Source organism: Ascaphus truei, chromosome 2, assembly GCF_040206685.1.
Source record: "Ascaphus truei isolate aAscTru1 chromosome 2, aAscTru1.hap1, whole genome shotgun sequence".
In the NCBI taxonomy this organism is placed as follows: Eukaryota; Metazoa; Chordata; class Amphibia; order Anura; family Ascaphidae; genus Ascaphus; species Ascaphus truei.
The window spans coordinates 226627325-226645348 of NC_134484.1; the positions used below are offsets into that span (position 1 = coordinate 226627325).

General features: G+C 40.4%; 1 protein-coding gene across 1 annotated transcript in view; it reads left to right on the forward strand.

Annotated features, from left to right (window-relative positions):
* MYO10 (myosin X) overlaps nucleotides 1–18024 on the forward strand; it is a 258726-nt gene that overhangs the window by 224638 nt on the left and 16064 nt on the right. Inside the window, exons 26-30 of the mRNA XM_075585926.1 lie at nucleotides 1557–1680; nucleotides 3018–3261; nucleotides 7389–7484; nucleotides 14165–14258; nucleotides 16545–16600. Of these exons, the coding sequence (XP_075442041.1) occupies nucleotides 1557–1680; nucleotides 3018–3261; nucleotides 7389–7484; nucleotides 14165–14258; nucleotides 16545–16600 (614 nt within the window). The remainder of the gene's footprint in view (nucleotides 1–1556; nucleotides 1681–3017; nucleotides 3262–7388; nucleotides 7485–14164; nucleotides 14259–16544; nucleotides 16601–18024) is intronic.

Sequence of the window (18024 nt, forward strand, 5' to 3'; positions counted from 1 at the left end):
CACTATGTTTTCATCAGCAAAATTCTTCACAAAGCAGAAAAAAAGCTATTATCAGCCATCAACAAACACATCACTTATTCAGCATTGGAATTTCAAAAATATATATTTGTCTGAAAATATGACTTTGGTAAGGAGGCTATTAAAAACGGAGAAGGAACGTATGAGCCCAGAAAATAGAATAGTAACAGTAGTACACAGGGGCCTATGAAAATGCAAACGAGCATAAAGTGGAACAAGAACTGGGGTTAATACAGGATCGTGTTGGGTTTATTTCGGATTAAGGTATTATAGGCGAGATCCACTAAGGCAGGAGCCACCTGTGCTGAAGCAGGGATATCCTTAAAACCTGGCTTGTTATTGGCCCTTGAAGACTGGAGTAGGCCACTCCTGGGCTAAGGGGTGATACAGCGATGCCGCACTTTACTACAATTCAGGTCAATGGCAGTTATTGCGGGATTGGGGTGCTGCAAGCTGGATCGCACCCTAGTGAGTCCATGCACCTGTGAAAGTTCATCTCTTCCAAGGTCATTCCAAGAAATTAGGTCTAAATGTGTCTCGTCACAGTGTCGCTCTTTGTAATATAAGCTAAAATAAAAAAAGGCTTGCTGAGCTGTTCACCATCTTCTGCTGTATTTAAATCATCAGACTTACTGTAAGTTTCCTTTTTTTTAAATGATTGCAGTTTGGGTGAATGATCTTTACATGTTTGTTATGCAAACAACTTAAGCCTCCTCAAATAGAAACAGTAAAACTGCACAGTGAATTAATTTGTTCCACTGGTTACATGTAAGGCCATTTGTAATGGAAAGAACATTAACTCTTTGGTATCTTTACCATCCCTTCAATGCCTGGTATACAGTGTATGTATATACACACACAGATACACACACACACACACACACACACACTATGCCAGATGGGGTCATGACACCATCACTTTGCAGTAACAATGCATCACATCTTTCGGTGCAACACGGTGATTCAGATCCTATCCTCAGTGTTTCTGTCTCTCTCTGTGTCTCTGAGTCTCCGTCTCTATCTGTGTCTCTGTCTCTATCTGTGTCTCTGTCTCTATCTGTCTCTATCTGTCTCTACAGTATTTCTCTCTAATGAGAATTCCGTTTTCATTTATTTAATCAAAGTGTTACTCTTTGGACTATAAGGAAATACAATAAGTTTGGTGGGATGGAGGAAAGGGAATTGATATGTGTTTGTTCCCCGGTTTGTGCTTCTAGAAAGGATCTAAATGTTGTAGCTGTGTGTGTGTCATATAATATAGATTACATTTTAGGTTATCTTGTAGTAGAGCATGACATTGTCATATATCTTAAATATATAAAATACTGTATGGTATCTGTACATGTACAGTGCAACTATAACTGACTTTGTTTTAGGGAAAGAACAGTTAGCTCTGTTTTATATAAACCCAAAACAGTTTTACTGATGTTAAAAGAAACATCAGTGTTTATTGATCAAAGGCATGACCATCTGGAATATGTTTTGTTTCCGATATATAGCTTCTGTTTCCTAAATGAGCCTCATGAATGTATTTTCAGTTTGAAGATAGTGAAGAGGACTTTGATTCGAGGTTCGACACAGACGATGAGCTTTCCTATAGAAGGGATTCTGTCTACAGCTGTGTTAGCTTGCCTTATTTCCACGGCTTTTTGTACATGAAAGGTAGGTGTACAGACTCGTCGCAGGTTCAAAATGAACAGTTGTATAGGATAACTGCGGCGCTCCCCTAAAAATAATAATAGCAATCACTTTGTAGTAAGTCTAATAAAAAAAGGTTAAGTCTAATAAAAAAAGGTCAATTCAAATAACAATATAAAACCAGATAACAATGTTATACTGGCCCTTTATAGAACTGCTGCTCAACCTTGAAAGGATCCTCCCTTGATCCTCATATGTCAGTAGAGATATAGTTGTGGTAAGTGCAGATGATATAAAATGTATTAAAAAAAACACTCAGTGGTTGAACATGAGTGTAATCACCAAAAGTAATAAACCAAAAAAGCATCAGTAGTGTTTATGGGTAAAAGCCTGTAAAAGATAGCGGCTATACTCACACGGGCGAGCTCCTCCCATCAAGGTATCTTTAGCTGTCCAGGAACCCCCTCCAATCTTCAACTATTATTTCCTAGAGGATGGACAGTCGCTATCCTTGCAGTAATCCAGAGAAGGATGACAGTCGCAAGATATAGATAAAATATATATACTTTATTTAAAACAAATGTAACTATACAAACACTTACATAGAAAACACTTCCGCCATCTGTTTTCAAATGGGTGCCAGTGCCATGGGGAGCGACTATGGGGCTGGAGTCCAGTGGCTGGGACAGGCGGGTAGCCATGTTCAGTAAACAGGCAGGTCATGACTGGCGTCAGGCAAAGGATGGTTAGGAACGAAGCAGAGGTCAGGCCTGGCAGCAGGCAAAGAGTGGTGGTCAGGGCTGGAGGGAGGCAAACAAAGTGTGAGTCCAAAAAGTGTCTGGAACACAGTAATAGCAAGCAGTAACAGCAAAGTGGCAGTGAGCTTGAATACGGAGGAAAACCTCAATAAACAGGCAAAGAAGGAACAGGAAAGGGATGTTTATGAAGGGCTGGCTGGGAAAGAGGGATATGTGAAGAGCATTACACAACCAGGATCTTCAGAGAGTTGTGTTCAGAATTCAAGAACAAACAACATCCCCAGTGGCAGACTTGCAGAACTCCAAGCAGGGAACGAAAGAGAGCAGAGTCCCCGCCAGGAACATCCCTGAGAGATTGCTTAATGGTTAAAAAAAAAAAATTTCTCCAAATTTTTGTTGTCTTCAAAAATGTTGGTATACAAAACAAATACGCAAAAAAGTATTCGTATATTTTCAAGCTTTTTCAACTTACATATTTGCAGGTGGTTTATTCCTCACACGATGCACAATTTATATGTTGTGCTTGTAGCTTCATTTAATCCTATTGATTTAACTGGAATTGTAATGATTTCCTTTGTGTTGCCCATGACACTTTTCTGACAGGTGGGGTGATGAACTCATGGAAGAAGCGCTGGTGTGTCTTGAAGGACGAGACGTTCCTTTGGTTCCGTACCAAACAGGAAGCCCTGAAGCAAGGTTGGCTTCACAAAAAGGGTGGTGGATCATCGACACTCTCCAGAAGGAACTGGAAGAAGCGTTGGTTTGTTCTCCGTCAGTCCAAGCTGATGTACTTTGAAAATGACAGTGAAGAGAGAATGAAAGGAACCATAGAAGTTCGGGAAGCCAAGTACGTAACACGAATCAAAATAAAAGTACATTGTAAAATTTATTTTGCTACTAATATTTAAATATTTAATTTAAATATTTATTTACAAAAAAGGAAATAGGCATTTAAGAAAAGGTAAAAAAAAAAAAGGCAATCACCTCAAAAATGCATTACAGCTCATTTCTGATAGTGATACAGCCATGTTGTCTAAGTATTATACTTTATACAATTTTCACAATAATATTTGTCCTATTTCCCATAGATTCTTTAGCAATTACTGTCAGCCACTTCCATCTGTCCCTGGGATGCTGAGAAACCGGGCTTCCCCGGGCTTGGAAACATTACATTTATTTATTTCAATCAGTGGAGCTGAAATGTTCAAGAGCAAAGGGAATATGATTTCACAGCACTATAATAATAATAATAATATTTTTTCATTATATAGCACTGATATAATTTATTTGCAGGCACAATGAGTCCCTGCCCTGTAGTACTTATAGTTCAAGCAATATCCTACATGTGTGTTCTTTTTAATAAATCAGTTCTGTACTATTAGAAAACACTTGGAGCATTTAAAAAAAGAATAAAAAAGTTTTTAAAGACATTTTTAATGTTTCTAATGTAGCAAGCATTTCCAAAGTGACAGCCCCTTCCCCTTCTGATAGGCTCTGGCACTTGAGCCCCGCCTCTCTCTAGCAGTGCACCAATCGTATCTAGTAACTGCCTCTAGTAACTGCCCAGTCAATCATATTCCAGGACTTCATTGCCCAGAATGCTGTGCAAGAACTGAATTAAATAACCCGGAGCAAGCGATCGATTACAGAAGAACAGATAGATCTGCATCTTAGCGAATCACTTGTCAGTGTGCAGATTGTATTGATGCACATATTGACTGGGAAATATATATATATTTAAAACGGCAGCTTGAACTGCAGCTTTAAGCTGTTATGTGAGAGCAAACATTATTATTAGTTCCCTAGGATATTTGTTTGAGAGCAACATTTGATATTGGGCACCAGAGAATGTGTAGCTTTTTCTGGAAGCAGACAGTGTTATAAATACAAGGCGCTATCTGTGGTTATTTTCAGTAAATATTTGTCTGTATATTTTCCAATGTTTTCAAGGTAGAATGTTATGTCTCAGGGGACTCTTAAACCTCATCTGCAGGATAATAGAGGTCTCATAGGGAAAGAAATGATTAGGTTTTAATATCTGATACACATACAAATTCAACTGAACTGCACAGATCAATTTCTCCCCCACAATATATCAAGTTATTAGTAAAGTTGTGCACATTTGCAAAGCAGGTCTTGTTTGGAACTGTTGCCATTACAGTGTCATGTAGTTTTGTCACAGATCACATAGGTAAATGTCTATAATACCAGATTTTTCGCAATATATTCCTTAGTGTTTGTCTTCAGTTGAATGTAAAAACATGAATTCCCTATGCTGAATTTTAAAAATGGTAAATTAATGTTTTTATAATAGGAAAAAAGGTGAAATGTACAGTCACTCCAAAAATGTGGTCTGTGAAAAACCCTAACAATCTTAAACAATATGTACACTATTTATTTAGATTTTTTTCTTTAGATCAACAGAGTGATGTGTTGTTGTTTGATTTGAACAATTTTAAACTGAAAAAGTAAGAAAAAATATCTGAAATAGAAAAATAGCTGTTATGGGCAGTGCTACAACATGTAAATATTAAAAAAAAAAAGGTAACAAACACGAATTGAAAGTGAAACATAAACAGTGATACTTAATCAGGCAAAAGAATAGCTAACATACAAAAATACAAAGCACATTTGTAAATATATGTAGATGGATGAAAGTGTCAAAGTTCGTCTTGTAAATTTTCTCACAAATGTTTACGTCTATGCAAAAAGTTAGTTTAAACATTTTGTTATTCAAAAATCATACAAAAGCATGCAATTTTGCCATGACAAATTTTTTAAAGTTCATCCAGAACCTGAAATATTAGTTTTATGGAGAGAGAAGTGAACTCTAGTGGTGAAAGGCAAAATTGCGTGCTTACACATGGTTTGCTAAAAGTTAGGCAAACCAAACTTTTTGGGGGCCGAATTCACAAACGTTGGACCTTTTACGAAAAGAAGTGCAATTTTTGCAGCGGATTCGAACTTTGGCAAAAAGTTTGTCTATGTCCATGAACACAAACAAAAAAGTGCAAGAATTTCTACGAAAAACAAAAATAAAAGTTTTAAGCATAAGGCCTCGGACATGGTCAAAAAGACCGTGCTGAGGCGCGCTGAGGCGCGCTGAGGGGAAACATTATCCCTATCAGTGCCGCTTTAGATGGCACTTCCGCATGCTTCCGCAGGCGTGCGGAGGCGTCTGGAAATGCAGGAGACAGGCAAGTTTAAATTTTGCCGCTGAGGGAAGCGCAGGGCCGGTCACGTGACTGCCAGAAGCCAATGGCAGTCCGTGATGTCGGCGCCGTGACGTGGCGCCCTAGCCCCGCCTCCCACCCGGCACACAAGCGCGCTCGCTGACGCTCACGCAGGGACACGAAAAATCTCCTGCTTGAGCAGGAGAGCATGAGCGTCAGCGCTGCCCAGCGCTCTTCATATCACCATGTCCCAGGCCTTACAGATCAAGGAAAATACGATCATTTTTGTGACAGTGTCCCTTTACCAGATGATTATGTTGATCATTAGGATTTCCATAACAAATCAAAAAAAATATATCAAAGTAAACAACATCCATTTAAAACTGGTTGAATGTCTTTACAACGTTACAAGTAGAGAGTGCTAAAGCATTCACAGTGCAAGAAAGAATGACCGTATGCACCTAGAAAAGCCAAGCATATTGTATCAATAAATAGTGATAGGTTTATGGCCCTTCAATAAAGTTTGATCTAGTGATATTTATAGTAGTTGCTTTATTTTTATTATATAGTTCTGATCATCTATGGGCATAAGCAAGAATGTTAGGAAGCTACAGCCTGGTACTGACAACCTAACTCTAAGGGAGATTCACTAAGAGCTCCCGACTCAGTTCCCACGTCAACTGGCACGTATGTCTGGCAGGTAATGCGGGACCGCTGTGCAATGCACCCCAGCGGTGCTCAGTGATACCCCCGGAATATGTCATTATAAGAGGTCAATCCAGACATGTTTGTCTTCACTGATAACAAGCACTGGACTGGGTCTCATAAGAACATGCAGTTAGGTGGCAGTATTCTAGCTCTCGTCTATCCTTTAACCACTTCACTGCTGGAATGTTAGGATTTGCACCAAATTGTATTCTCTCTCACAGGAAGGTTAAATACAGTACACGTTGGTATTGTTTTATCACTGATTTAAATGAAGCCTATAGATAAAGGAATGCAAAATATATGGAACTTCGATCTAGACTAAGAGACAAATCACTGTGAATTGTGGCTTTTTGGTTACTTGGGGATATTTGTTTTATCTGCCTATGCCTTAAACCAGGGGTGCGCGCTTACAGAACATTTCTGGGGGTGGGGGCGGCGGTTACAGAGGACCTGTGGTCTTCCCCAAAACATTTCAATTAAATGCCGGTGGAGCGTGCAAGGTCTTTGAAAGTTCCCTTACCTTGTCTCCATGGCAACAAATGAGTCGGCACGGTCACATGATGTTGCGTTGCCATGGGAACGTGACCTCACATGAGGTTGTGATGTCAGAAACGCGAGAGACAAGGTAGGGGGGGGCACGAGCAGAGGGGATAGCAGCAGCAGGGCGCAGACAAAAAAGTTTGCGCACCCCTGCTTTAAACCACTACTACTTCAGTCATATTAGCACAGTTATACTAAGCATCACCTTTTTACTTTCCATGCTGGGGAGGGGGTCTAAATGTACACATATGTAGTGTATAACCCTGATATATCTCTATATATATATATATATATATATATATATATATATATACACAGTGTTCGACAAACCTATACATTTGCTCGCCCCGGGCGAGTGGATTTAACCCCCGGGCGAGTAAATATTGGCCCAAGGAGCACACGTTTGGTACTAGGTGGCGAGTAGATTTTTTTGTGTGGCGAGTAGAGTTTTTGGTGATTTGTCAACAACTGTATATATATATATATATATATATATATATATATATATATATACTGTATATTGCACTTCAATACTCTTTGTTTTTGATTTCAGGGAGATCATAGATAATACGGGCAAAGAGAATGGGATTGATATAGTGATGGACAATCGAACGTATCACTTGATTGCAGAGTCTCCTGAAGATGCGAGGTAAGAAAAAAGCATTGTTTCATATTTTGGCTTCTGCAAAGTTCAGAATTGTAAAGATATCTAAAGCAAAATCATAAATATACAGAACAACCTCTTAACGTAGCAAAGCCACCTACAGTGATTAGAGGAACATTCTAGTTGACTAACTGGCATTAACACTCTGTAGATGAGTAAGTGACACTCTTGGTTTAAAGATACTAAGGAACTATTAATGTGTAAATAGCATTATCTTGAATGCCCTTTCACATGGAGCTTTGGCAAATATAATGCAAAATATTAAGAGACAATATAATTTCTAAATAATGTCAGTTACACTACGAGTATTGTCAGCAAAAAAGTGACAAAAACTCTCCATCGTACAGAGAACAGGTAATCATAAAGACATTCATATGTGTCAGACTGGTGCCCTAAACAGCATACGGTGCTTCCTCTGCAGCCAGGGATTCTGGGTTATGACATGCAAACGAACACTCACAAGGCATCACATTTTGATTCTTATCCACATTAACGGGGATCCCTTTAAGTTTAGGCCTGCTGATTTTTTTTTTTTGGGGATGGGGGGGGGAGAGGGATTATAGGGGTGTAGGAGAAAGAAAAAGAAAGCAATGGGGTGTGGGGGGGTTACATCACATCAACATCCATAGATAACAGTAGTTACAATTAACATGTAAACATGCTAACTGGTGGATTATCTTTCACACGAGCAGGTTAAACACATTTCTCATATGATGAGGGACATGAGAAGACACTTAACAGGTCTTTGGTTTATTCACAAACTCTGAACATCTTATGGTAATAAAAGTGAGAGAGAGAGACTGGGTCGAATCATCTTCCCCCAGCCTTGTCCAACCAGGGATCCCAAATGTTTCTGAATGTATTCATGGAATCGTTAAGGAAAGCTGTTATATCCTCGTAATGAAGTGTTTGGCAAATTTGTATTAATTATCTCATTGAGGTCACACAGATTTTTAAAGCAAAGTCAGGGCTAAATAAGAACTGGCCAGCCAATGTACTCACAGACATCTGTTTGGACCCAGGGGTTTCATTAGTGTGAGAGTGGTTGCTGGCATGCATTGTGAATGTATCGGGTTTAGGGGACGTGTCTGAGAGTCCATGGCTGCTGCACTGGAAGCACTGTGTGTATGTGAATGTGATCGGGTTTAGGGAACGTGTCTGCGAGTCCATGGCTGCTGCACTGGAAGCACTGTGTGTATGTGAATGTGATCGGGTTTAGGGAACGTGTCTGCGAGTCCATGGCTGCTGCACTGGAAGCACTGTGTGTATGTGATTGTGATCGGGTTTAGGGGATGTGTCTGAGAGTCCATGGCTGCTGCACTGGAAGCACTGTGTGTATGTGAATGTGATCGGGTTTAGGGAACGTGTCTGCGAGTCCATGGCTGCTGCACTGGTAGCACTGTGTGTATGTGAATGTGATCGGGTTTAGGGAACGTGTCTGCGAGTCCATGGCTGCTGCACTGGAAGCACTGTGTGTATGTGATTGTGATCGGGTTTAGGGGACGTGTCTGAGAGTCCATGGCTGCTGCACTGGAAGCACTGTGTGTATGTGAATGTGATCGGGTTTAGGGGACGTGTCTGCGAGTCCATGGCTGCTGCACTGGAAGCACTGTGTGTATGTGAATGTGATCGGGTTTAGGGGACGTGTCTGAGAGTCCATGGCTGCTGCACTGGAAGCACTGTGTGTATGTGAATGTGATCGGGTTTAGGGGACGTGTCTGCGAGTCCATGGCTGCTGCACTGGAAGCACTGTGTGTATGTGAATGTGATCGGGTTTAGGGGACGTGTCTGAGAGTCCATGGCTGCTGCACTGGTAGCACTGTGTGTATGTGAATGTGATCGGGTTTAGGGGACGTGTCTGCGAGTCCATGGCTGCTGCACTGGAAGCACTGTGTGTATGTGAATGTGATCGGGTTTAGGGGACGTGTCAGCGAGTCCATGGCTGCTGCACTGGAAGCACTGTGTGTATGTGAATGTGATCGGGTTTAGGGGACGTGTCTGCGAGTCCATGGCTGCTGCACTGGAAGCACTGTGTGTATGTGAATGTGATCGGGTTTAGGGGACGTGTCTGAGAGTCCATGGCTGCTGCACTGGAAGCACTGTGTGTATGTGAATGTGATCGGGTTTAGGGGACGTGTCTGCGAGTCCATGGCTGCTGCACTGGAAGCACTGTGTGTATGTGAATGTGATCGGGTTTAGGGGACGTGTCTGCGAGTCCATGGCTGCTGCACTGGAAGCACTGTGTGTATGTGAATGTGATCGGGTTTAGGGGACGTGTCTGCGAGTCCATGGCTGCTGCACTGGAAGCACTGTGTGTATGTGAATGTGATCGGGTTTAGGGGATGTGTCTGCGAGTCCATGGCTGCTGCACTGGAAGCACTGTGTGTATGTGAATGTGATCGGGTTTAGGGGACGTGTCTGCGAGTCCATGGCTGCTGCACTGGAAGCACTGTGTGTATGTGAATGTGATCGGGTTTAGGGAACGTGTCTGAGAGTCCATGGCTGCTGTACTGGAAGCACTGTGTGTATGTGATTGTGATCGGGTTTAGGGGACGTGTCTGCGAGTCCATGGCTGCTGCACTGGAAGCACTGTGTGTATGTGAATGTGATCGGGTTTAGGGGATGTGTCTGCGAGTCCATGGCTGCTGCACTGGAAGCACTGTGTGTATGTGAATGTGATCGGGTTTAGGGGACGTGTCTGCGAGTCCATGGCTGCTGCACTGGAAGCACTGTGTGTATGTGAATGTGATCGGGTTTAGGGGATGTGTCTGCGAGTCCATGGCTGCTGCACTGGAAGCACTGTGTGTATGTGAAAGTGATCGGGTTTAGGGGACGTGTCTGCGAGTCCATGGCTGCTGCACTGGTAGCACTGTGTGTATGTGAATGTGATCGGGTTTAGGGGACGTGTCTGCGAGTCCATGGCTGCTGCACTGGAAGCACTGTGTGTATGTGAAAGTGATCGGGTTTAGGGGACGTGTCTGAGAGTCCATGGCTGCTGCACTGGAAGCACTGTGTGTATGTGAAAGTGATCGGAACTGTTCTTTATCATTAGTCTTCATTGATGTCTGTGGCATTTTCAGAATTACATTTTATTCTATGACATGCTGTTGATATTCATTAAATTGTAATGAGTTACTACTCATTTGCATTGCCACGATGAGCATAGTTGCCCATGGTCCATGCTGTTCAATGGGTGACACTTGTGGATCTGAACGCGAATAGGTGATTGTGTTTCAATGAAAAAGAACACGTAGTAGTTAAGAGGTTAATCTCGATTGCACGAGGTTGTAGATTCAATTTTAGCTCCCACCATTTACACGCACTTTATGATCTTGGCCAAGTCTGTTTTGACTGTGACCTTTCCTCAGAGGTGACCGCATGGAGTCTTAGAGCTGGGGGCGCAACATTTTCGGGAGGGGGGGAGGGGGCGCAGCGCTTAAAGAAAAAAGTTTGGCCTCCCCTGTCTTAGAGTATAACTGTACTGTGGAATATATTTATAGTAATAAATAATATATAGTTATCCTTTCATGTACAGAAGGCCATTGAGTAAGATTTTAATTGCGTTGGAAGTTCTGAGTCCAAAGTAACATAGCTCTCTCTCTCCCTCTTCTCTCTCTCTCTCTTCTCTCTCTCTTCTCTCTCTCTTCTCTCTCTCTTCTCTCATTCATATGTTAGACTCCTAATTAGATTCATATAAGAAAGAAAATACTTTTTCTTCACTTGGATTAATTTAATTTAGTTTCATATCAGTAACTAAAAAATTAGCAAACTGCTCCACTCTCAGAGGCTACAGCAGTGAATGGATTACTGTGTTGGTGTTTTAAAAGTTGTTAACCTGTCCACTAAGCTCTTATTGCTAAGGTTGCCAACGTATTAATAATGAGGGTTTGTTTTAGATGTACATTTTAAAATGTTTAACATTCAAACACCAAATGCACTGGCACTATCGAGATTACACTTCAAGGAATTTGTGGCAGTGATGTGGGTGCGGTTGTTTGATTGAGATCCTGTATTCATTACAGGGTACAAATAGATGTCAACAGAGAATTGTGTGCTATATCCATTCAGTGGCACATGACTAATTTTTCCAAAACACTAGAGGATATAAATAATTTGTAAGTGTTTTCAGTAAACACACAGCGGGGCGACTATAAAGACTGCCGCACGTTCACAGCACAAAGCAATGCCGCCTGTGGAATAGACTACCGCAGGTATACAGGCCAGCGGTGCACATCTCCCATTGTCACTACAAAGACATAATCACCTAATACTGCATATTATTCTGATCCTAAAACATGTATGTATTATACCAAATGGCCTGTTTTTATTTATAAGCATACAGTGCTCTTTAAATAAAAATAGGCCATTTGTTGTAATAAGGTAACGTGGAGCACAGCGATGAGCAAAAGAGAACTGGAGGCAGGGTCAAAAGGTAAAAAAAATAAAAGTTTATTAACACATAGTGCCCGTTCAAAAACTGAGGCAAAACTCTGACGCGTTTCCCGTCATAATTGCCACTTTATTTGATAAAGTACCAGTTACGGCGGGGAACGCGTCACAGTTTTGCCTCAGTTTTTGTATGGGCACGGTGTGTTAATAAACTTTTATTTTTTTGTCCTTTTGATCCTGCCCCCAGTTCTCGTTTTCTCATCGCTGTGCTCCACGTTACCTTGTACATTTTTGTCGGATTTCTTCTCACGGGATGCACGCAGTATGAATCCATTAGTTACTTCAATCAACACGGATCCGTGAGTACTGCATTCACCTTCAATATTGGTTCACTGCCTGTGGAGGTTGCATTATCTGCTTTGTACCTGGATCTTACATGACCCCACCTGTTGTCCAGCTTTGAGCGTGGCTCCTCCTGGGTGTCTATCTCAGCAGACTCATACGTTCTGATCCAGAGGTACAGTTCTAAAAACGGACTAAATCCCGATCTCTACTAAAGGAATTTATTATTCTCTATCCTAACGTGACTTGAGTCAGGATCTTTGTAGCGCTACATTGGAGGTTCACTTCTCCCTATATACATTTGTTGTAATAGAAGTCATTCTTAAATCTATATTTATGTCTGTATGTAGAGTTCAAAAATAAATGACATTCAAGAAAAGAAATGTGTTAAATGTTTAGAAATACGGAATAACGGGTCTGTGTCTTATAGCCCTTTCAATATTTTAATATTCTATTATAATGAAATCATGCTCACAAGTGTTATTTTTATAATTAAATCGCAAATTTTATATAAAAATACTGTTTTGGAATCGAGTTTTGATATGGAGAATATGTTTAAAGAATAATATAATGTAAAATAATTGGAGTGGATATTAAAAGTGGGTTATTTTGCCAATGGGAGTAAAGGCGTGCTAAAGTTTAGCACCTTTTAGTGGACATGTGCCATTGGAGGATAAACCAATGGTAACTTGGCTTGCTTATACGAACCCTAAAGTTCAAAGATGATTCTTTTTGTTATTGATTTTTTACATTTGTGCTTTTATCATGAAAGCTTAATTCACTATTCTTGGTATAAATAATACTGGATAATACTGGACACATGATACTTAAAGCTTGGCCCCTTGCAGATGCACTTACCAGAACGCCCTCCTACTGTCTCTGTACGTTCTTCCTCCCTACCAATTAGATTGTAAGCTCTTCGGAGCAGGGACTCCTCTTCCGAAATGTTACTTTTATGTCTGAAGCACTTATTCCCATGACCCGTTATTTGTATTATTTGTTATTGATATGATTGTCACGTGTATTACTGCTGTGAAGTGCTATGTACATTAATGGCGCTATATAAATAAAGATATACATACATACTGTACTGTACCATAGCCCCATTTACTATGACTTCATTATAGCAGCTGGGATGGAATAGGATCAGACAGAGTCTGCATGTCCAGAGAATGGCCCTAACCCATTCGTGCACCGAACCATGCATTATTAGCAAAATAAAGAGTTATTAGCTTTAAAAAAAAAGAAGAAGATTAATATATTATACATAAATAATTATTAATTAATAATATTACACTAACGTCAGCTAGTAGAGCCTCTAATTGCCTGACTGACCACAGGCTGCGAAGCCAGTTTATCTACCACATATTAAAGGTTAAACATTAAAATAGTGCTTCTCTTTAAAATATTAAATATGTGTTACATATTAATGTTATGTAGGAACATATGCGTGAGGAAGCCTAATACTGTGTGTGTATCCACACTGGTTAAGAAAAGCATTAAAACAAAACCAAGAGAGTACATTGTAAGATGGAAAGCTCAGACACTCTTGGAAACAAGATAGAGGTCAAGGGACACAACGCTTAGTCTGACGAGTCATTTATTTTATTTACAGAAAGCACCAGACTGCAGATTGAATTGCTATTAAACTTCGCACATCTTTGATGATTGAAGATTTCTTTCCATTTGTTTTGTCTTTATCTCTCTTCCTCCCAAAGCCGGGAGCTATTTCATACAATTTCCTGGAAACCAACAGTATTTTATAATATTTAGTATTGGCAAGAAAAAAATGAAATGGACAGCTAGGGACTATAATGCTGGTGTATTGTGCAGAACCTGTCTCGTATGAGGGAAGCTGCAGTGTGGGTGACTTGTTTGACTTGTAAGCCTTTTTCTTTCTTTTTAAACCGTGTCTGACTTTTCTCCCTCTGCAGTCAGTGGTTCAGTGTGATGAGCCAAGTTCATTCATCCACAGAGCAGGAGATTCGGGAGATGCACGATGAGCAAGCAAATCCCCAAAATGCTGTGGTAAGTAGAAATGTTTTCACTAGCCCTGTGTGCATTGTTGGATTATTATTGTAATCCTACTAATGAAGCCTTTGTGTGGGAGAATCTATATCTGCCAACTGACTCTGAATTTGTGTAATAGCTTCGTTTTGACATTTACATTCCTAATCATTGTGGGATTTCTAGTCCTGTCCCTTGTATTAGCAAAGTAGGACTGCAAATCCCCAAAGGCTTTTGGGAAGGAGCTAAAAATGAAGATTGGACTCTACTGTCCTGAAAATGTAGTTTGACAGGTGTGTAAATTACAGTGTTGTCTGATATTCCTAACATACAGTAAGTACCTTTTAGTAGTGGAATAGCATGCATTATAGAAAATAATTCCTGTATTATATGGATTACGCCGTAAGTGACTTAGCTGACTTTATTTGTGTGTTTAAGACTGGAAAGGTAAAAAATCAAAGCAAAGTAATGATTACTGTAATTAACAGACTTTCCTCCAAATCCAAAGTATTGATACTTAGCCCAGCAACACAATTTCAAACCATTCAGTATTACTACCAGTGGAGTGGCAGATCGCTGCAAAGAACAGAAACCTTTTCACTTATTCAGTCAAGAGATATACAGTTCATTCCATCAAGGGCTAAAGGTCATTTAGTCCAGTGCTACAGAGGTCATGGTTAATGGGAGCTGCTGTAGTTATAATGCAGCTGCACCCGGTGATTGGGCTGTTGCTTTAAAAGTTTAAAGCCTTTAAGTGTTAACGTTATAATGCAAGAACAATTTGGGAAAATAAGAAATGAATCATTTTTCAAAAATCTCATGTACTCTATATTGATTTTCAACTATTGTTTCATTGTTACCCCATACACCGTGTTTCTCAATGACTACTAAGGGGCATATGTATCAAGGGGAAAAGTGGGTCAATTTGGGTGCAAAATAACTGCACCACATGCATCAAAGAAAAAATCCTTTTGCTTTCAATGTAACTTTTCTTTGATACATTTGGTGCTGTCATTTTGCAAATTATATCTGTAAATCGTAGGCAATTCGCCATTATAAAACTCTAGCACGTTAAAACATTGAATCCTGTCTATGGTACGGTTGGGAGATATACCGATACAGTATATCGAAATATCACAATAACGGAATCTCCCAGTATGCCGATATGGGAGATTACCTGTTATCGCGATATTTTGGGATGCCGGTGCAATGAGAACAGCTGTGAAGCTGCCGCTGTGCTGTCTCTGCCTCTCTCTCCCCGGGGAGCATGTGAGAGCAGCAGTAACAGGTAGGAACTCCACACTTTGCTTTTGTTAACCCCTGCACACCCCTGCCCCTGGGACAACCCCTTCCCTCTCCTCCCCCTGAGGCACTTAACACCTTCCTTTTTCCCCCCTGGGACCCTTAACCCCTTTCTCTCTCCCCCTTGGGACCCTTAACCCCTTCCTCTTTCCCCCTTGGGAGCCTTACCCCATTCTTCTATCTCCCCCTGGGGCACCCTTCCTCTCCCCCGCCCATGGGGTACTTAAACCCTTCCTCTCTCCCACCTGGGGCTCTTAACCCCTTCCTCTCTCCCCGCCCCCCCTGGGGCTCTTAACCCCTTCCTCTATCTCTACTGGGACCCTTAACCTCCCCCCCAATTCCATGTCTGCACTTCACCCTTTCCCACCTTCACTGCTTTCATCTTCCTCACCCTTTATGAAAATGTGAATACAAAATCTTGATTGTCAAAAAATCAGTTTAATATATTTTTAACATTTTATAAGTGAAACATGTTATTTAATGGAGGGAATATCTCGGGTGAGAGTGACGAGGAGGGGATGGGTGAGGGTGACTGGAGCAGTGTTGGTGAGGAAAGGCAAAGTGCAGACATGGAAAGGGTTTGGGAATGAAGATCTCTTTATTCTAGTAAATCTTAAGAAAATGTATTTATTTTGAGAACACATTTTATGTAGATTTACCAGAACATATTCAGACTTTTATTATAACAAATTTACTGCGATATATCGTTACCGTGATACATTTCTTAATATCGTGGTGTGAATTTTGATATCGCCCAACCCTAGTCTATGGCAGTTCTAAACACATTGCATATCACAAATCAATGGTTTTTACATGTATTTCCTAAACAATAACTTTAAACTTAATAATTTTTTTTAATAAATGCTACTCCCACAGGAAATTGATTTTTGATATGCAATTATTTCCCCCCAGACTTGCTCCACTTTTGCCTTGATACATACTGTATGCCCCATAATCTTGCATTATTTACTAGATAACTGTTTTGTTTTTCGCCTTCCTTTTTAGGGCACTTTGGATGTTGGAATGATTGATTCAGTGTGTGCTTCCTATAACCCTGATAGGTGAGTTTGCAGTTAAAACCTAGGATACGTTGTTTTTCTGCTAATAAAGCAGCGGCCCCTCTTACTACATTTTGAAATATCCTTTTTTTGTTTATGCATCATTTTTGGTGATTTTCATAGTAAGTCTACCAAATGTTTAAATTTCCCAGAGACGATCCCAGATTGCAACGGTCTGTAGAAGCACTTATTATACAGTAACGGTGTCAGATTCTGCAGCACTTTTCCATTTTAGAAATGTATTCATGTCAAATAGTTTTTGCGATGACTTTTAGTATGGTCACTGTTGTTAATTTGCTAAGAAATTACATGCAGTAGCTTGGCCCTGATCATTTCAACTTTGAAGTTACTTGATTGTTCCAACCAAATCTAGGTACAATGTTAACTAGCGCCTAACAAATGAATGTTTTGGAATGTGTTCTTGTATATCTTACTATTCATACAAAACAGAAAAACCACAAAAAAACAGAATACACACAATGTGCACCAGGGATTAGTGCATGGGCTCACTAAATGGAGATGCAGTAATAAAAACACTAAATATACATATGAAATGTTGATCAGTTTATTAAGCAAGTCAATAGACCCCATATATATGACAACATTAAAACCCACAAGGAAAACAAATGACTGGTTAAAAGAAACCCATTACTTCCTAGTGATACATATAAAACCATATATTAAGTGCAAAGCACTAAACCGATTGGTCACAGTATGACAGAACTACTTCCCACAACCAGTTATACCAATGCTGAGAGTAGTTGTATACCGCACTGAGGGAAGTGAGACACACGGAAGGGACAAGCAGGCTTACTACATGTGGATACTGAATAACCAGTCCGGACTGTATTCGCATGTGATACTGGAATCTCCGCCAGTACTACTCCGCAATCCCACCTCGGCCTGTGCACATGCACGTCAGGTGATCCCTACGTGACCTCTACGCGTTTCGGAACTGCGTCCTTCGTCATATCAAACAGTAAAGTATTTTGAGCCTACATTTGTAAACAAGACATCAATTTAAAAAAATAAATACATTTAAATGTTCATCAAGATGTTACATTCCTTAAAGATTTCACTTTTGTGCTGAACCAACAGGAGCAGAATTTGTCCAATGCTTTGTTTTGAAAGTCCTGATTTGGTCACTTTCCTGTAAATTTTGCTTCTAAAATTTGCCACAACCGTGATAACAGGGAGCTGCCCAGACACGTACAAGAATAGTCTGAATCTGGATTAGGCAACAAGCTTACATTTCTGCTTAATCTCATCTGAGTAAAACATTTTTAGTACTGACCGTGTCATTAAAGCATGTTTATAGTTACCAATGATAACGTCAGCACAGTCAGACTTTGCTGTCTTCATGTCAGCAGTGAAGGAGACTGGAAAGTGTTAAGGGAAGTGTGCTGCACGTGCGGTACAAAAGCAGT